The sequence below is a fragment of the Pelobates fuscus genome, chromosome 13 (assembly GCF_036172605.1).
Source record: "Pelobates fuscus isolate aPelFus1 chromosome 13, aPelFus1.pri, whole genome shotgun sequence".
Taxonomy (NCBI): Eukaryota; Metazoa; Chordata; class Amphibia; order Anura; family Pelobatidae; genus Pelobates; species Pelobates fuscus.
In genome coordinates this window covers 99,190,363-99,211,826 of record NC_086329.1, presented here as the reverse complement: position 1 = coordinate 99,211,826, position 21,464 = coordinate 99,190,363, and the positions used below count along the sequence as shown (strand labels likewise).

The 21,464-nt window shown below is 40.0% G+C and overlaps 1 protein-coding gene across 1 annotated transcript in view; it reads left to right on the top strand.

Annotated features, from left to right (window-relative positions):
* The window catches only part of LOC134582664 (Fc receptor-like protein 5), a 28,730-nt gene extending 18,031 nt beyond the window's left edge, over positions 1 to 10,699 (top strand). The window contains exons 5-7 of the mRNA XM_063439317.1: positions 4,480 to 4,749; positions 9,089 to 9,365; positions 10,540 to 10,699. Coding sequence (XP_063295387.1) covers positions 4,480 to 4,749; positions 9,089 to 9,365; positions 10,540 to 10,699 — 707 coding nt within the window. The remainder of the gene's footprint in view (positions 1 to 4,479; positions 4,750 to 9,088; positions 9,366 to 10,539) is intronic.
* The last annotated feature ends 10,765 nt before the right edge of the window (positions 10,700 to 21,464 follow it).

Here is a 21,464-nt window from a genome sequence, read left to right as displayed (position 1 = left end):
TAGGTCCCCCCCCTACTACTATTATGGCCCCCACCCGCCGCCCAGGGGTGGGGGCCGGGGGGGGGAGGACAGTAGGTCCCCCCCCCTCTTATTACCATTATGGCCCCCACCCGCCGGCCAGGGGTGGGGGCCGGGGGGAGGACAGTAGGTCCCCCCCCTCATTATCTTTATGGCCCCCACCCACCGCTCAGGGGTGGGGGCCGGGGGGGGGGGACAATAGGTCTCCCTCCCTTATTTTACTTTACAGCCCCCACCCGTCGTTTAGGGGTGGGGGGCAATATTTTTTTTTTTTTTTTTACAGTGAGCAGCCACAGGCTGCTCACTGCTTACTAGACATGCCCCTACTCGCGGTATAGCGAGTAGGGGCATATTATTTACTAATACCAAGTCATTTTTACTTAGTGTTAGTAAATTTGGCTGAAAGACCAATTTAGGTCTTTCAGCCTTTTAGTAGATAGCTCCCTGATACCGTGGGAATTAGGGAGTTATCTACTAAGCGGCTGCAAGATGCAGCCACAGCAATGAATAGGATCGGAGTTTCATTCATTTGAATGAAATTCCGATCCGAACAAAGTACCGAATTGCATCCTAACACCAATGGAGAAACAGTGCTCATTCTGTTAGGATGCAATTCGGCAGTTTTGCCGGCGTTCTGTCTAAGTGACAGGACGTTCGGCAATACTGACAGGAAGCATTGTCGGAACTGGGAGGAAAGCTAGGGATCATGGGAAAATTGGTCTGACCAGCGGAAATGAAGCACACTTTGCTCCTCTGCTGGTCAGAGCTGGTCAAGCGGAGGAATCCTCCATAAGACAGAGTCCCTACTTTGTCTTATGATTTTAAAGAAAACTAAAGAAGACAGGAAGAAAAGAATAACAGATCCTGGGAGAGGGGGAGAAGAGGAAGAGATTGAGGAAAGGTAAGTTCGGCATGACAGTGCTGCTTTAATATGAAGAAGTTAAATTCTCTCATCAATACATAACCTCCTGTCAATGGTATAAAATACCTCTCACATTAAAGTCTTTACATAGAGTCACATTTAGTGGTTATACTCACTCTTTTTGGAGCCAGTGATATCAGCTCTATTATATAGCTGTCTTATAGTTATATAAGTTTTCCCATCTGTGTATTCCTTCCACATCTTCTTTAATTCCCTGACTCAACCATCTAGTGGAACACAGATAACAGACAGTTATAGAACAAACACTTTTATTTCAAATAAAGTTAAATGTTACATGTAAATATAAAACCAGGAACACAAGCATAACGTGTTTTGACATTAGTCTTCTTCCAAGTGCATACAGAATGGCAAGTAATACATTGCCTCTTATATACCTTCCTACCAGCGTAAATATGCATAAAGTCCCTTTTCCTATTTTAGCTTTCATCCAATCACGATCCATCCAGTAACACTCATCCAATCCAAGTAGGCTTTATTTTCTGAGCGTAATCCCCTCACCACCAAAACATCCCTTTACTTTCAGGTGTTGTGCACACATCTTTTTGATATCCAGTCGGGGCCATTTCAGAGAATCACAACTAACTAAGGGCAAGTCTTGACACAAAAAAAAAAAATACATCTTTGGCTTTTCTTCATTATCCATCTTTAAAAATTCAGGATGTTGACAAAAAAACATATTTAAACTTCTATGTTGCTCAAAGATAAAACAGATTAACAAATCATTATATACTCATGTATAAACATACCGTGTACATGTAAAGATAAAGTGGATACAATTTAAAATAATTAATTATAGGAATCCATTAAAATCAAAGTCTACATTTAGTCCCAATTGAGATAGAATGGATGTTCGAGTTGGACACCCTATCTCCCTTTTACTAAATTGTTCTGTGTGGTCAGTTTCCCCAATTGTACTGGATGTGCTCTATACATACAGAAGTAAATTGTTTAAGGTCACCAGCTCTCATGATAGGTATAACCCAACAAGCAGAATAAAACCACACAGGGCAAAAAGAACAGTAGATGAGAGATATGTATCACCAGACCTTAAAGTTTCCAGGTTTAACATGCAAAATACAAGGAATAGGAATGTCAAAAAACAAATCGAGATAATGGACTATAGAGGTTATAGAATTGATTGACTAACCAAGGTCAGGGATACAGAATTGAGAATAGTCACAAAGGCAATATAAATAATCCAGGAATCAGAAATGGATAACCAGAATGAAATCTGCAATGGGCACTAAACAGATGGAAATCTTAGGTATTTATAGCCTTGATAACCAGGCTCCCAAAATGTGATTGGGTGTTGGCAATGATGTGATGACATGACTAATTAGGCATGGCTTAATGACATAAAGGGGATGTGCTACAGCGTCTGAAATCGGAAACGCTAGCAAAGGTGTCTGAGGGTATAAAACTGATGCGGTGCCTTCTTGGGGAGGTAGGGACAACAGATGTAGCCTTATACCTGCTTGGAAATTGGTGAAATGTTAGGACAAGTAATGCTTCGTATTTCTTCATTAATATTATGTCCTCTCACTCTAATTTTTTTTATTTAACACACAAACTGAAGTCTTACAAGAAAAGTTTCATTACAAAGGTTACAAAAAAGAACAGGTAAAATCTCGGTTTCAAGCAGTTAAAAAAACAGAGAGGAAGGATATTTTAAAATATAAAGAGAAAATTACAAATAAGGTAAAGAATTAGCGAGTATGTTTAATTTGCAATTTTAACCCTCAAGATAAACATTTTAAAAAATATTATAAACACAAAATTGGCATATTTTAAAACATGAAAATGAATACCTTCCTTAAATTAGTGAAAAAACAAGAGTTATTTTTAGAGGGGCGGCAAAGAGTTTTAAAAAAAAAAAAACAACAAAAAACATATTATAATGAAAAGGAGAAAAATAGGAAGAATTTAAGATTTTTTTTTTTTTTAAATGTCAATAATAATAGTGGATTTTTCAATTGAGGGAGATATGTGGGATGCAGAGATACATATTTTGCAGGAAAAAGGTTGAATCTTTTGGTATATTAAAGAACAAAAAAATAAGTTATAAAATTAGTTTCATCATATCATGTAACTCCAGAAATGTAGTGTACCTACTGACCTGCCCATGTGGGTTAGGTTAGGTGGGAAAACCCCCAGAAATTAAAAATCAGGGTTGGAGGACATATTAATATTATCAAGAGAAGAAATCTAAATAATTACCTGTCCCAAAATATTGTAAATTTCCATGCAGGTGACCTAAAACAAATTTACAATTTATCAGTGTTAATTTTGTCGACTAAAAATTTTAGTCAAATTTTAGTTGACTAACATTTTTGAGATTTAGTCAATTAAAAGTAGAGTAAAACTAAAACAGAACAGATGACTAAAATATGACAAAAACTAAAATGGCTTAGAGTAAGTCCAGTATCATTGGAGGGGTGACCACTTGAAACAACTTCATAAAGGGGAGATGAAATGGATGTTTGAGTTGTCATTATATTGCATCCTAGGATACTATGACTATCTCTTTGGGTATAGGTAGTCACACTACTCTAATAATGCAACTGACCAATAAATGTACCCTAGATGAACTTTATCTCCAGCAAAAGTATAACATTCTTGCTTGGCATCTACCAGCAGGTTTTAATTAACAAACTCGCCTTCTATCTGAATATATAGCACTTCTATCCAGACAGAAGGTGAGTTAATTAAGTACATTTATTGATCAGTTACATTATTACAGCCTGCATTGAGCATGCTATGGATTTCCAATGGCTAGATGTAAAAATATCAGATTTTTTTTTCCAGTTGTTATCTAGCTTTGGAGATTACCTGTAGCCTCATTCAATCATTGAGAAATAACACAACCTTTGTAAAGCTTGCAGTGTTTGTGCCAAACGGTAATAGTGAGAATCTTACCGTAACTGATGTGACCCTTGGCGAAGGTGTATTCATACACCGAAATGCGTGTCAGGCTTGGTTCCCTCTCTTTTCACTTCATTTACGATGGCTAGCAAATATCTCTATAGCCTCTTCTTATCCTATTATCCTATGATTCTCAGTCCTGGTTGTGAGTTCTCATAATATACCTTTGTTTACATATACCCGTTTTTATGGGATTTGTTTAAATGAAAAGGAACAGTACCCTTAATTGGACTTCTCCACATTATTTGACTTACTGACTTGTAGTCTAACTATTGTTTTATTGTGTACCTTGAGGGCCTAGTGAGGCATAGGGGACAGTGTTTTTTTTAGTATCACTGTTTGCTCTTATTATACACCTCACATTTTTCTTGTGAGTCAGTGTGAATGTGCTGTTGAAACTAATACATTTTCTTTTGTGTGTCATTTAAATGTTACTTGTTGCTATAATAAAAATTTATTATTTTCGTAACCATTCTTTATGGTTCTCACCAGCCTTTTTATTGATGGGAATATTTTGCTCCTGTCCCTGTGCAGATGCATTCTTATGCCTTACTTATGTCCACTGGCCCTTTAATATGCATTCTATTCTCTTCTAGAGCTCTCATTCCCTCAAATTAAAGTGAACTCACAGGAAGTGACAGAGGGTGCAGAGATGACCCTGACTTGTGACACAATTTCTCAATATCTAACAAACCTGCTAACTGGTTTCTACAGAGATGGAGAGATGGTGCAGGGGTTCAATTTATCCAATAAGTACCAGGTTCAGTCAACTCAGCTGGAGGATTCGGGAAATTATACCTGCGAGGTCAGTACCTCAAACTACAATGTAAAGAAGAGAAGCCGTGTGTTTCATATCCAGATACAAGGTGAGTTCATCCATGAAAACCTGCTGATAGTGGGTATATAAGACGCCAAGCATGAATATTATGTTTGATGGAGTTAAGGCTCATCTAGGGTCCGTTTATTGATCAGTTGCATTATTATAGACTGCATAGAGCATGCTCTGGATATTTAATGTCTAAATGTAAAAAATGCTGATTTTATTAACTGGTTATCCGGCTTTGGAGATTGCATGTAGTCTCATCCAATCACAGAGAGATGACAAAACCTTTGTAAAACCAGCAGTGTTTGTGTTAAACTGGAAAAGTGAGACTCTAACAGTAAGTGATGAAAGGTTACAAATTATAAAATTCCTTTATATATTTGTGACAAACTATCCTAAAAACCCTGTGATTCCCCTCTCTCTAGTTATTTTTCCCTTTATTCGGTGGTTTAAGGTACCGAATGCAGACCACCCCCTGGCTCATTATCTTCAAAGTAACCACAAAGTTAAGTGATTTCTCTGGGCGCCTGCCGCTCATATAACCGAAAGGGCTGGAAAATGTCGGCCATCTTGTCTCCCAAAAGCAGGCAGCGGTACTTGGTCGTTGAGTGTCTGGAACTCCAAACCGGACATTGTAACTCGAGAACACCGGTTACTTTGTACCGCCTTCTGCTTCTATTCCCAACAAGCCAGGAGGAAAGGTATGCATGAACTAGATGAACAATCGATACCTATGAGCCAGGGGAACCTTTTGGTATTTCATTCATTTTGCGACTCCTGAAAGTGATCGGACGCTACCTTCTGGAACTATATTGGGCAGACATCATGTGTGCAGTCATTCAAAACTTTACCCCGGTGGCGATTCGGCTGTATTTGTGGGATCTGAGCGCTATTTGAACACCTTGGGAGCTCAGATCCAGGCTATCCAGGGATATGACTTGTGGGGGTCTCTATTAATATTATGTATGTTTTGGTGTATAATGCTTTATTCATTGTACCTCTAGCACCTGGGAAATAATTAGTTAAAGTAAAGTGCACTCAATTATCTCCCAGGCACAGAGACGCATGGGCTTGTTTTTCCCATACTTTTGCTGGAGACGCCATGCTGGGGGTCTGTGTATAAAAGTGGGCCAACTAGCCATAATAAAACATTTCCGTTGTACCCTTCATCAAGTCTCCAGAGGAGATGCATATAAACACAATAAGAGGGGCAACCATGTCACAGAGTGGGAAAGTAGAGTGTAGGCTGTCTAATTAAATTAAGAGAGTAAGAGAAGTTTGAGGAATGGCAGTTACCCGGGGACGCCATTGACTGTTCTGAACAGATGTATTTTAGGTGACCTTTTAAAGGATTGAAGACCAGGGAAGAGTTGTTCTTGAATCAAATAATGGGGCATATATTCAAGTTCCAGTGATTACCTTGAATCTCTGGCACCAATGGGCTTCTACGTTATCAGGCACACAGCATCCTTCAGTTTTTACCCCGTTAAACACTCTGATTATTTACCTCACAACTTTTACTTCAGCCATGGCTCATAGAAAGAGTATCCAATGTTGCACAATTATTTCAAGCCCACCCTTTTCTGCAACAAACTCCCTCCCATCAAGGGGATTGTTTATATACCTACCTATTAGAAACATTGTATCCAAACATAATGTGGTCCCAATGATAATGCTTGTAATACCATTGGCAAACTGTGTATGGGCACGCCAGAAGCAAGAAAGCACTTGTAGGTGTCCTACTTATCTTTAACCAAGCTGTGCCAATCACAATCCCCCTCACCTGGTGGTAACACATACTATGAAATAAAAAGTAGCTGTGTGTCAGAATAAACTCATGGAGCATCAGCGTGAACGTAGTATGTAACTGGTGGCCCTCTCTTATCCAGGAAATATTTTACATGTTGGATGCCCCTATCATGCCTGATGGAGGAATACAAGGACTCAACGTCAAGGCTACATAAACTGTGGCTGAATGGCTGAGTCTGGTACTTTCACACCCAAGAGGAGGATCAGAGCCTGTTTGATGTCCTGAATAAATGAGGGCAATGTTTCCACAAAAGGCATCAGCATTTTATCAATAAAGATACTTCCATTTTGTGTTAAATTATCAACCCCAGATACAATGGGGCGATCCAGGGGTTTATCTAGATTTTTATGAACTTCGGACAGACAGTAAAAGGTTGTTATTAAAGGGTCACAGTTTAAGATAAACTCGTATTAATCCCCCAATAGCAACCCATCACTGTGGCCCAGATCAAGGATTTCTTTGTAACTAGATAGAAATTAATTTGTGGAATCTGATTTCAAGATTCTGTATGTTTCTTCATCACCCAGGACTCTCTGAACCATACCAACATAATCATCAGAGTTTATAAGAACTACATTACCCTCTTTGTCAACTTGTTTAACAGCTAAGTCGTCATAACTTTTAAATGACATTAACGCTTGTTGCTCTCTCTTGGACAAATTGCCATTCAGAGGGAACTTTAGAACCCTAACGTCAACGTTTTCAATATTATTTTGGACATCCTACCAGAATAATACAATGTTTCGAAAACTACACCTTCAGTGGTTTTTGTTTCTCATTTTCTTCCAGAAGGGACAAGCATGTTGTAAGGCACTCGTCATCCCTACCTGACAGCCCAAGGGACCTGGACCTGGACAATATGAAGCTGATGATATTTGTGTATTGCCAGTTTACAAACAAACAGATTTAGGTCCGTGACCCGTGTGAATTTGTTAAAAGTGGGGACTGGCAAAAATGAGAGTCCTCATTCGATTACTCTGAAATGGTGTTTAATCAAGGTTACATTTTGACAGATTAATCACTCAAGCCGGGTAGTGCATGTGGATTAAATTTCTGGCTCTAATATCCCCTTTCTTCCCTCCTCCCCATGTATTCCTTGTTGGATATCAAGTCCCATGCATTTGGTTCTCCTCCTGAGGACCCAATGCTAAAAAATTAACCCCTTTCTTAAGGATACTTCTAGGGTTACTTTGAATCAACGTAATCGGGAGTCTGAGGCTGGTGATGTGATGGAGTTCTTACATTTTCGGAATCAGTATCTGATTTGTAATCTGACATAATGTTATTTTCAATCTGGTTCTATGTGTAAAGTTTCTATAGATATTTCCTGTCTGATAGTCCAGTGAATCACGTCTAAACTTCTGGTGTTTTCTTGTTTGTTGATATTTGTCAAGATTTTGTTTACGTCTCAGCTCAACTTGACTGAAGGTGGGATCAGACAGGAACAGGTTCATAGTATCAATCTCATCCACTAGTCTAGAGCTGAAGTCCGTTAATCTTTCTTTCTCAAATTTACAAAGTATCTCCATAAATGTTATGAACAAGAGCCAGCCGCAGACTCCAATTCTTTTATGAATTCAGCATTTATTTCAGACCTTAAGGCCTCTAGGTATCATGACATTCCTCATATAATTCTCAAGACGTGAGACCTCCCTACATACTCTAATATGTTGTTTGTAGAGTCTATTAAGGTTGCTATAGGACTGATTAATATCTGGAAGGGATTCAAAAGAGTTCAAGTATGTCCCGTCTAGGCCCTTACGATCTGCTGAAGACTTCTGTCTATCTTCTGTCCGTACTCCCACCTCTGATGCTCGCCTTCACGATTTCTCGAGGGCTGCACCGTTCCTGTGGAACTCGCTTCCCTCCTCCGTTAGATGCTCACCAAGTCTCCACTCCTTCAAAAAAAATCGTTAAAAACCCACTTCTTCATAAAAGCGTATCAATTGAACTGTTAACAGCTCCCGACTGATTCCTCTTCTGCAACTGTCATTAGTCTAATACTATCCTTACCTTTTTGTGTCATTTTACCCCACTCCCTCTAGCATGTAAGCTCTGATCCTGTGTGTCCAGCTTGTCTGGTTACAACTACATGTCTGTTCGTCCACCCATTGTAATGCGCTGCAGAATTTGATGGCGCTATATAAATAACATAATAATAATAAAAATAAAAATAATAAAGTGTTCATTGAAGAAAACGTTTTCTGCAACCTTACACCAGACACTAATGTCTGGTTTACTTTAGATCAAAATTAGAAGAAACAGAGTAGCTTCAGATGTAAGACTAGATATCTCAAACAGGTTGGGCAGGTAATGTGGGCATCACTCAATATGTAAATCACAGACAAAGAAAACTAATGAAAGGTGCAAAAGATTCCTTCCCCTTGCATGCTGTCATATTGACACATGGACCAAGGATCCATTTAAGATGAACATTGTTCATCAGTATGGGCCAAACTTGCTGTATGAACTATTTTATAGCATTCCATCTTGTGTCATAGGTTGCTATCATCCTGATCACATTTTTTGATAGAACCTTCCCTATTTTTGTTAAGGTTCCACTTCTATACAGGTTCTATTTCTTTCTGGGTAATAGTTCCTTTAGGTCAACCAGTCGAACTTCTATTGAATGTTTATGTATCTAGGTCAGGAATGTCCCTGACCTGTGACACAATTTCTCGATATCCCAAAGACCTACTATTTGCTTTCTACAGAGATGGAGAGATGGTGCAGGGGTTCAGTTTATCCAATACGTACCAGGTTCAGTCAACTCAGCTGGAGGACTCTGGAAATTATACCTGTGAGGTCAGAACCTCGAACTACAACGTAAAGAAGAGAAGCCGCATATTGTATGTCCAGATAATAAGTGAGTATCCAACACAGAAGTAATGTATCTTCCAGTGAAGCTAATATACAAAGAGGGGAACTATTGAGAGCACTAAGTGTTCTATATGTAGATACAGAGAGAAACACTTTAAAGAGATATAGATACCCAATGCAGTGTTAAATGAAAGGGGTCTTATACAGATATATACTGGGAGAGCTTGTGCCATATAGTATATATATAATTAAATAATTCTCTAGTTTGGAACCTTAGTCATGGCAATCCCATGTTAAGATAGGATACCAAATTAGGGAGCTACCTATTAAACAGCTAGAAGCACAACAATAAGAAAAGCCCCTTTTTAAAAAAAAAAAGTTATTTTAGTTAGTTGCTTAGTAGATAATTCCCTAATTTGATATCCTTAATTATGGAAATCCCATGTAAGGATACTAAATTAGAGTGCTATCTACTAATCCTCTGAAAGATTAAAATTAAGAGAACAAAAGCAGCTCTTTTATTAATTTTGCTGGTTTAGTTGCTTATTATATGTTCCTACTAAACAGTATCCATTCGTCCGGGCCACATTCGTTTCTGAAATTTCCGATGCGCCGAAGTCTGAAATCCGAAGCTTCCAAATTACGAAATTCCATTTGTACGAACTCGGATGCACATTTCTAGTGATGCACTTTAATTGTCAGTGCCCCTACTTTAACATCAATATCTATATATTAGATACATTGTAATATCTGTGTGAGTGTGCTCCTCACTGGGACTATCATCTCCTATGTTCAATTACCTTTCACCTCACAATAGATGGGGTGAACGATGGAGTAAGGACCAATCAGTGGACCCCTAGTCAGTAATATTGGGGTCCCCATAGAAACCCACTTTTTAAATTTGATTTTATCTTATAATATGCATTCATAGAAAGAGCCGATCAGATTTGTGCGTGAGTGTGATAGTATCTCTCAATGGTAGAGAGCTTTGGAATGGTAATTAGATTTTTATGTATTTTCAACGGGCAGAGGCAGGTTTAGCTTTTAATGGCTGGTCAGTAAAAGTTGCCAGCATTTTAAACAAACATAAAATCCTATCACCCTTTAAAGATATATAACAAGGTACTTCATATGGTCAGTTAAATAGTATTCTCTCCAGATCCAACACAGTCATTTTAACATTTCTAATCTTTCTTTTTCAAGGTCCCATCAATTACACACAGGAGAACATAGTGAGGATGGTGCTTTCTGCATACATATTAGTTATAAGTTTGGGTTTCGTCATCTATACCATGAAGAGCAGCTAAATCACAGCACATGGAGAGCGCAAGAGAAGATCATACATGATACCAGCATGGCGTGATCACCATAGACACTGTAACTTACTGCTTGCTTACTGCATCTATTGTAAACATACTTGAACTGTACTGACATTATAGAATGTCCAGCTAAACCTGCTTAGATAATGTACACAATATCTGTATAAGTTTGTCTAGGCATTATTTAGAATGCCCATGTAAACCTGCATAGGAAATGCAGTGCCGGTGCCATATGAACGAACGCCAGTGCTGCACACAGTGTGTGTTTACATTAAAACGCCTGCAGAGACAGGCTATAGACACCAGAACCACTACATTAAGCTGCAGCGGTTCTGGGGACTATAGCGTTTCTTTAATGTGAGGTAAATTAGAGATTAGTGCCACTAATAATATACTAGATTGCCTACTTACAATCAGATGAGGATGATGATTGGTTCTGGCTGCAGTCTGGCTCCACTGGTCTGGTGTAGAACAGGCTCTCTGGCGGCTGTTTGTAACTGTAGTCACAAAATTCAATATTCTGGGAGAACAGGAAGCAGCTCTATTTTTTTGGGCCCCTTGCACAGCTCAAGGTCTGGGCTGCCAGGGCCTGATGGGGAGTGTGCCCATAGGGCCCACCCATAAGTCCACCTACATGTTCCACCCATGAGTTCACTCACAGGGAGTGTAGTGTGTAGGGGATGTGTTATGTGTTATTGTGGAGGATCTAAAGTGTGTGCTTATGGAATGTAGTGTACAGGTACACCAGTTTATGTAGTGGATGCAGTGTGTTTTTGTGTAAGAGAAAGAAAGCAGTGTGTGTTTGTGTGTAAGGGATGTATTGTGTGTTTCTGGTTGTGTTTAAGGGATGCATTGTGTGAATCTGTGTTTGTATGTGTAAGTAATGCAAGGTGTGTTTTTGTGTATGTAAGGGATGCAGTGTGTGTGTGTAAGGGGTGCATTGAGTGTGTGTGTGTGTGTGTAAGGGGTGAATTGAGTGTGTGTAAGAGATGCATTGTGTTTCTGGGTGTGTGTAAGAGAAGCAGTGTGTGTAAGGGATGCATTGCGTGTGTCTGTGAATGTGTGCCACGGATGCATTGTCTTTGTGTCTAAGGGTTGCATTGTGTGTGTATGTGTGTAATGGATGCATTGTATGTTTCTCTGTGTGTTAGGGATGCATTGTGTGTTTCTGTGCATGTATAGGGAAGCATTGTGTGTGTAGTGTGAAAGACAGAGTTTGTGGGGTAGGATAAGGGGTAAGTCCTACCAGTCCCTTTGTGCTTCTCTTTCCCCCCTTCCTCAGCCTCTATACCCTTTTGTCCCTTTCTGCTCTCCCCTCCTGTCCCTTAGTGCTCTCCCCTGTCCTACTGTCCCTTAGTGTTCTCCCCTGTCCCTTAGTGATCTCCCGGCCCCCTTTCCCATAGTGCTCTTCCCTCCTGCCTCTTAGTTCTCTCCCCTCCTGTTTCTTAGAGCTCTCCCTTCCTTTCTCCTAGCGCTCTCTCTTACCCCGCCCTGTCCCTTGGTGCTCCCCCCATCCCATAGTGCTCTCTCCTACCCCCTGTTCTTTAGGGCTCTCCCTTGTGTCCCATAGAGCTCTCCCCTGCCCCTTAGTGATCTCTCCTCCCCTGCCTCCCTCAGTGTACTCTCCTGTTCTCCCCCTTTTTTGTTTAGTGATCCCTCCTCTCCCACTACTCCTTAGTGGTCTCTGCTCATCCCCCACCCTGCCCTAGGTCTCTCCTCCCCCCTTTCCATTAGTGGTCTCTCCTCTCCCTCCCTTTTCCATCAGTGGTCTCTCCTCTCCCCCCACCCTCCCTAGTGGTCTCTTCTCACCCCCCACCTTACCCTAGTGGCCTCTCCTCCACCCCCGCCCTTAGAGGTCTCCCCACATCACTCCCTCCCTGTGTGGTCTCTCCTTCACCCTCCCTTCCTCCCTTAGTGGTCTCTTCTCATCCCCACCTCTACTGGTCTCTCCTCCATCCCCCTATTACTGCCCTAGCATAGGAACTTTGGGTCGAAGCTTCCAGAACTTTACTGAACAGTGCGAATCTGGCAAAGTCAGGTGAGAATGGTGTAGTCAGCCATTGCACCCATATACCTGAATAGACCTGTGTTCTGCTGTGGGCCAAGAGAATAATTTCAAGTATATGGACGCATCAGCTCCTCTGCTCCACCTTAGTGCACCAAAGATCTAGGGCAGGTGATGTTTCCTGTTTCCATAACAGCAGAACCACTTGTTTGGCCACCCTTAAAATGCACGTGGTGAGGGATTTCGTATACCGGGAGGTTGGAGCTGTAGGGTGATGCAGGAGTTTTCCATCTGCCCAGAAATAAAGGAGCAAATGTATTTTGTTTCAGTTGGATGGTAAAATACATGTGGCAGACACAGTGTGAGAGTGGGTCAGGGTCATCACATAGAAGTTCAAGGAATGTGAGGGACCTATGCACTTCCGGTTGCTGGGCAGGGTGGGTATAAAACTCAGTTGCCCATATCTAAGTCGCTGCATGAACATGGACACTATTCCAGTCAAAAAAGGTTAGAAGGGATTTTATTGTGCTGTCAGTGACTGCATGTCTCAACTTTGGCATTTTAAATTCAACATTTCAGGAGAACGCCTGCACATCAGTGCCAGAGGTAAGTCAGGATTGGAAGTCAGTGGGTACAGGAAAATGAAGAAAGACCCAATTTGAGTGCTAATCTATCCAGATATGTAGAGTGGAGCGGACAAACGACTGGTAGACTGTAATTTTCTGATTGACATCATGGTTCATCCATAGCATACCACAGAGTAGCCTGTTTATCTGGAAACTCTCAATGGACTTCCACAATTTATGCACTGCTAAGTGTAAATTGGTTTAGATCTGGCCCTGACTTTAACCCTAAAGCACCCTGCAGAACGTGATGTTATTCTAATAATTCTGTATATACCATCTTACAGTTCCTTAGTTCTCATTCTGAAAAATATATTTTGCAGGTGAAAAAAAGTATTGCTGCTGCTTATAAATTGGTTCAAACATTTTCTTGTGGTTCCATTTGGTCAGAAAACTTTTTATATTTTTTTAGTGACTATAGACTTTGTCTCATGTGTTTGGACCAGTTAGTCTTTTATGGTCACACACACAGCACTAAGCGGTTGGAAAGTGTTAGAAGGTGGTAGAATTAACATGAACTAATACATGAGAAAGATCGTGTATGCTTATGGTTGCTGCTCTCCATACTTTGTGTGTGAAAGTACCTACATTTTCTTCTTGCGTCATTCACCACCAGGCTGTTAAATTAATAACCTGACTTGTTATCTCAAGGATGTGACAGGTTGGGTCTGTGTATCTACTTAGTGACAATAATGGCATACATCATGTACTGCTCTGCTAGTCATACTATCACTATTTACAAAGCTCTAAATTTTAGCAAATTAAAACCTTACGGACGTAGGCAATTGTACATGTTCTGATCAAAACAAAATATAAACAAAACCAAGAGTTTGTGCTATGTCTGTTCAACCATAATTTACTGCTTTCATAATAAGTGCCCCCGCACTGATTAAATATAATCTTGTTCTGGAGAAACAGGACTTTCATTTCATGTCAAATATGTTTATGTAGGAAACATAATTTAATATAAATACAACCTAAAAATGTTTTGGAAATTAAGATATTTGGTTATTTTTCAAGTTCTGTCTGTATTTTAACATCGAATGTCATAATACCGTTAGCTTTTACTGCAATAAAACACACATATTTGTAAGCTGTGATGTCCCTTGGGTACAACGATGCCCCCTGTGTACAGGTTTCATGATGTTTTGAAAAGTTACAGGGTCAAATAAAGAGCCTGCTTTTAATTTTTTTCACATTGAAATTTGCCAGATTGGTTTTGCTAGACCAATTTTTCCTTTGAGACCATATATCAGGAATACAAATGAACCCATCATGGCATACAACTTTGTGTTACTTAAAGTGCCAAATCCTTGTTTTTTGGGGTTTAGCAAATATGTTATGATTACAATTTCAGCTCTGTGGAATATCTATACAACGCTTGACCTGAGACTGTAAGATGGGTCTGTGCAATGGGCTAACCAAATACAGCACTCTCAGCCTACCTTAGCTACATAAGGTCAGACACATAATGCAGATGTTCAACTTGTCTAAGCCACAGAAGAGAGTCTAATCTTTAGCTGAGAGGTGCTGCAGTTATTGTCAAACTATCAATGGATGTAGTTGTTATGGTGCTTGGAGTACTCCTTTAAGTTCACAAACAGACTAAAACCTGCTTATACGTGCTCAAAGATTGTTTGACACAAACTGTTACAATCCATCACAACCTGAAATCCTCTCAAATCCAAATGATCTGTGTGTCCTCTACGTTGTCTTGGATGCCTAAAATTAGATTCCAAAGTGAGAGGGGATACATGCATGGTATGTATGCAGTGTGTTGGCTGTGTGTGATATTTGTAATGTGTATTAACAGTGTGTGATATGCGTGTATTGATTGTATGTGATATTTGTGCTGGGTTTATTGGCTGTGTGTGATGGTTATTTAATTCAGATAAAAACATGCATTTAGACCTGTGTGTGAATGCAGGTGTATATTTTTGCAGAGTTATGTGCACACATTCCCACAGTCAGATGCTCACAGTTATACATATACACTGTCAAATCCACGACATGCACATAGTCACAGGCAGATAGTCACATACACAGGATCAGGCAGAAACACACAGGTACAGGCAGTAACACAGATACACAATTACAGGTAGATAAACACAATCACACACAATTACAGGCAGACAGCCACACACACACAGCCACACATACAGTTTTACACACACACACACACACAGCCACACATACAGTCTTACACACACATCCACACATACAGTCTTACACACACATACTTACATGCAGACAGACACACACACAGGCAGCCACACACATACACACACACAGGCAGACAGCCACACACACACAGGCAGAAAGCCACAAACACACACACACAGACAGCCACACACATACAGGCAGACAGCCACACACACAAAGGCAGGCGGCCATCCACACACACAGGAAGACATGCACACAAACAGGCAGACAGCCACACAAACACACACAGGCAGACAGTCATGCACACACAGGCAGACAGTCACGTGCGCACACACACACACAGGCAGTCATACATGCAGACACACACAGAGGCAGACAGTCATACACACAGATACACACAGGCAGACAGTCACAGACACACATACACACACAGGCAGACAGTCACACACACACACACACACACAGATTTTCCTCAAAACACAAACCTTCCTCAAAACACAAACCTTCTTCAAGGCAAGTTCAAACATCAAAGCCCAGGGGGCTGAATTTTGATTTTGACTTAGTGTGTTTTCTTTAATATTATATATATATATATATATATTTTTTTTTTCTCTGTGTTACCTCCCTCCTCCTTGCCTTCCTTGGACATATAGTTTTTAATATTGTTCACGTACTTTGATACAGTATCAAACTGCTAAATTATTTCAAGATCTTTTGGCAAAAAAATCCTTATACCATATATGGAGAGTACACCACCCCAGGGTGTGTTTTTTTCCGAAGGTTCATTACTAGTGTTCTAGGATTGATGTGTCTCTTCCTCAGAGATCAGCTCAACAGCATGGTCAGACCACGTGCCTATATTTCTAAAGATTAAAGGGAATATAGATTACTTTTCACACAAAAATTGTCACTTAAATAAATCATTATGCAATCAAGGAAGTATGACAGAAAAAATAGTGGAACCCCTTAGTGACAGATCATTTTTACATTTTCGTTCCGCTAAGGACCAGGGCTCTTTTTACATTTCTGCGATGTTTGTGTTTAGCTGTTATTTTCCTTTTACTCATTTACTGTACCCACACATATTATATACCGTTTTTTTTTTGTTTTTTTTTTAATGTAATTTCTTTTTATTTGGTTTTACATATACAATATTCTATTTCACATTTCAGTATTGGTATGCATATAAAGGTTTAGCAGTGTACAAACAAGATGCTTAGATGTAACAATAATACAAAAGTCTTTCAATGTAAAATAATGGTGTTGTGAGACAATTCCCAACAGTTGTGGAATAAACAAAGAAATAGAACTGTTAAAGACAAAACAAGGTAGTTCCTATCGACATGTGTATATGTGTGAGCTCATGAAGGAGAGTGAAATTGAGCTTTTCTTGAACAAGTAATACCCAACAATATGTCTGTTTTCACTACTTGCTGCTGTCTTAAATTAAATTAAATTAAATTAAATTAACTGGGGTTCCTTAGATAGGAGTTCCATGGATCCCATATTGTGTAATAAGTGAGGTATTTGTCTAGTGCTGACAATCTCAATTCCTCCATTTTATGAATGTGTTCAATTTTTTGAAACCACTCCCGCCTTGAGGGTCTAACATCAGTTTTCCATAGCCCTGCTATTACAAGTTTGGCCGCGGTTAAAAGATAGAGTATTATTGAGTTTTTGAATGGTTTCAAGGAGATTGGGATGTGGAAGAAAAGGAGTGCTTCTGGGGTGAGTGGTATTGGGACTTTGCTTATTAGATCTGTGATTCTCTGTACTTCTTTCCAGAATCCCTTTATTCTGCTGCAATCCCACCATAAATGGCGGTAGTTGCCTAGCGCCTTCATACATCTCCAGCAGATTGTTGGTGCATTTGAATCATATTTGTTGATGTCTATTGGAGTGGTGTACCATTGAGATAGAAATTTATAATTTATTTCTTGGATTGTTACGCTAGGGTGGGCTTTTATCATTTTCATAAAGATCGCCCTCCAAGTCTTTTCCTCCACTGGGGAGGGAAACCATGAATTGTTTCTGATTGTGTACCAAGGGAGTGAGCCATTTGTGTTATCTTGTAGTATTTTGTAGCATATGGAAATAGTTTTAGTTTTTGGCGGGCGTGTGAACAGCTTCTCAAATCTAGTGGCCTCTCTGGGTTGCCAGTGTAGCAGGCCTTCCTTGGATAGAAAGTGAGTAATTTGGTGATATTGAAACGATTGTGATAGCGTAGGCTGATTTAATCCGGTAATGTCAGTCAGTGGTATGAGTCCTTCTGTTGTGACTATATCTTGTAGCATAACTTCCCTGTTTGCAGGTCTAATTTGAAGTTTAGTTAATAGTGTATTATTCCTGCCTGGGGGGAATCTGGGATTGTGGGATATTGGGAAGTAGGGTGAAGGTGTCGGGACAAAGTCTTTGTTCGTGCATATGGTTTTCCATACTTGAAGGGTTGTTGTGATGGTCGGTAGGTCTTTTGCTGAGTTCTCTTTGTCTATGGGTAGAGACCAGGGGAGTGATCTTAATGGAATTTGTACTTGTGCTTGTTCAATGTGCACCCAAGCCTTCCTAGATTTCCCCTCTCGTGACCACTCCAGAATCCTTCCCAGGTGAATTGCTTTGTGGTATCTTTGTATATTGGGGCATCCCAGCCCTCCCCCCTCTTTAGGTTTGGTCAATAAATTGAAGGCAATTCTCGGACGTTTATGGGCCCATATGAATTTGGTGAGCAGCGATTGTACATTCCTGAAGAAAATCCCCGGGATGTGTATAGGGATGGTGTTCAGTAGGTATAGAATGCGTGGGAGGACATTCATTGAAATAATGTTAATCCTACCCATCCATCTGAAATGTGGTTTGTCCCATCTATTTAAGTCTTTTTGGATTGCTGCTAATAGGTCCGGGAAATTTTCTTTATATAGGGTTTTATGTGTATTGGTAACTTTGATCCCTAGGTATTTAATGGAGTGGTTGGCCCATTGGAAGGGGAATCTTTGTTTTAATTTCTTTATTTGATCTAGAGGAGTGGTGATATTGAGGATTTCGCACTTGTCTGTGTTAATTTTGAAATTTGAGTGTGTACTGTAGTCTTCTATAATTTGGATTAATTTGGGTAGGCTGAGAATGGGGTGTTCTATGGTGAAGAGTAAGTCATCTGCAAACGCAGATACTTTATATTCTGTTTGTTGGACTGTGATACCTTTAATGTCGGGGTGGTTTCTTACTGCTTGTAGAAGAGGTTCTAATGTCAGGATGAATAGTAGTGGGGATAACGGGCACCCCTGACGTGTGCCATTGCTTATCGTGAATGGTCTAGAAAGTTGTCCATTCACCTTAAGTCTGGCTGTTGGGATGGAATAAATTGCCTTGATCCATTTTATCCATCTTTGTCCAAATCCCAGCATTTCTAGAGTATTGAACATGAAGGACCAATCAACTCTATCGAATGCTTTTTCAGCATCGATTGCTAGGAGCAGGGTTGGATTTTTGGTGTACTTCGTGTTATGTATTAAGTTTATAATTTTTGATGTATTATCTTTTGCTTCTCTGGCTGGGACGAAGCCTGCTTGGTCTGGGTGGATGAGGTTTTGTAGGAATGGTTTGAGTCTAGTTGCTAGCATTTTGGTGAAAATTTTTATATCCACGTTGATTAGGGATATTGGTCTATAGCTGGTGCATTTCTCAATGTCTTTCCCTGGTTTGGGTATGAGGGTTATTGTTGCCTCTAAGGCCTGTCTTGGAATGTGTTCTTTTTGTGGGATAGAGTTAATTGCCTCTAATAGGTGTGGGGTTAGTTCTGTTTGGAACAATTTATAATATGAGGCTGAGAACCCATCGGGGCCTGGACTTTTATTATGTGGGGTCTGTTTTATAGCTATGTTAATTTCGTCTATAGTGAATGGTTCTTCCAAGGACCTTGTAGCAGCTGCTGGGAGGATAGTGTCGAATTTGGTTTCTAGGTATGATTTAATTCCCTCTGTATTGCCTTCCTTGTCTTTTAGGTTATATAGAGACGTATAATAGGTATGAAAGGTGTCTGCTATTTCTTCTGTGGTGTGTGCGTAGGTCTCATCTGAGCGTTTGATTTTAGGTATGTATGTGAGCATTTGTTTTTGTTTTAAGGCTTGTGCTAGAAATTTTCCACTTCTGTCTCCATGAGCGTAATGGAGCTGTTTTGTCCAGAGAATCGCTTTTTTCGCTTTATCTTGGAGGAGTGATTTTAGATCGGCTCTAAGGGCTAGAAGTTTGCAATAGGCCTTGTCTGTTATGTATAGTTTGTGCTCTTCCTCTAGTTGTGAGATTTCTTTATGTAGGTCATTAATTTTTTTGTTTTTTTCCCTTTTGAGTTGAGCGCCCCACTTGATCAGTTCCCCTCTAATTACTGCTTTGTGAGCTTCCCATTGTGTAAAAGCGGAGGTGTCTGGGGTTTTATTTTCGTGGAAGTAATGTTTTATCGACTTTTCTATTGAGTCCTTCACTTTTGGTGTCTGTAATAAAAAGGGGTTTAATTTCCACGTTCCTTTAGGGCGTGGGAGTGAAGGGATAGATATTGTGAGATATATTGGCGAGTGGTCGGACCAGGTCATTGGGCCTATCGAAGTGTCTGATATCAGACCTAAGTCTCTGTGTTCTATGAGGAAAAAGTCTATTCTGGAATATGATTTGTTTGGGATGGAGTAGTGGGTATAATCTTTTGTCGTCGGGTGGAATACCCTCCAGCAGTCTGATAGTTGGTGGGTTTTGATGATGTGTTGCATTTGAGTTCTGGTGGCGTTAAGGTGGGTACTATGTGTTGAGGTGCTGTCTCTATTGGCATCTAGTGATATATTAAAATCTCCTCCTATTATGAGAATGCCCTTAGTATTTTGCTTTATTTTTGCCATTATCTTCCTCATTGCCCCGCATTGATGTTTATTGGGTAAGTATATTGCCACTAGGGTTATAGGTTCCAACCCCACTGTGCCCTGTAGGATAATGAATCTACCTGATTCGTCTGTGACATGTGTTGAGTACGTGAATGGGACTTGTTTCCCAATTAGTATTGCTACGCCTCGTGACTTACTCTGGTTATAGTTATTGTAATATACATGGGGGAATTGATGATGCTTGAGTTTTGGGGCTTCTGCACCTTTCAGATGTGTTTCTTCCAAAAACACTATGTCTGCTTTGTTTTTTGCTAAGTCCGTTAGGACCATCTTCCTCTTCTCTGGCGTGTTCAGCCCTCTTACATTAATGGAGCATATTTTCAGCGAGCCCATTGTTGAGTGTTGTATTGATATTTTGTCTATTTGATAATTGGGATGACTTTATGGGAGTCTAGCACTGTGTAAATACGTTGGGTATAGTCGAATAGTGGAGTAATTGTTCGGGGATGCTTGTGTGTATGTAACACTGCTAGTATACAGGCATACAAATTAAGTACATAAACGATTAAACAATATAACATTAACTATTTACAGGTATCTTTCAATGAAGATGCAGGTATGGAGTACTATGAAGGGGAGTTCTGGAAGAACTTTGGGCTCTTCGTGTGGTTATAGAGATCTACCTTTAGATGAGTTGTGGTAAAATGAGAGGTATAATTATGGGTAAATCTCTAAATAGGAGACGGTACTCTCCTCTGGGTTAGTCTAGCACTAGGGGCAAGTCCAGATGATGCTTAGATGTGTGGTAAAGGAGTGAAGTAGGTGTTGGTACCGCTCTTGGCCTTCAGGGCCGTGGGTTATGTCCTAAGTGAACTGGAGCACTATATTACTGTGTACAGTGCTTCTAATTCTTTGCCTCCGTTACTGAGTTAACTCTCCGGAAGGCGGCCATTTGACGCTTGTCGTCCTTAACTGGCTTTGAACAGGTGTAGTTTAGGTGGATGTCTTAGACAGGTATCAATGTGACAACTACTAAGAATAGTATGGTGTTTTGACCCCTCTGGTTGATAGTATTCAACAAGTCTTCTACGTAATAACATCATGTCAATTGCATATGCTATAATCCTTATACATGTAGATCAGCAGCTATCTATTTTAT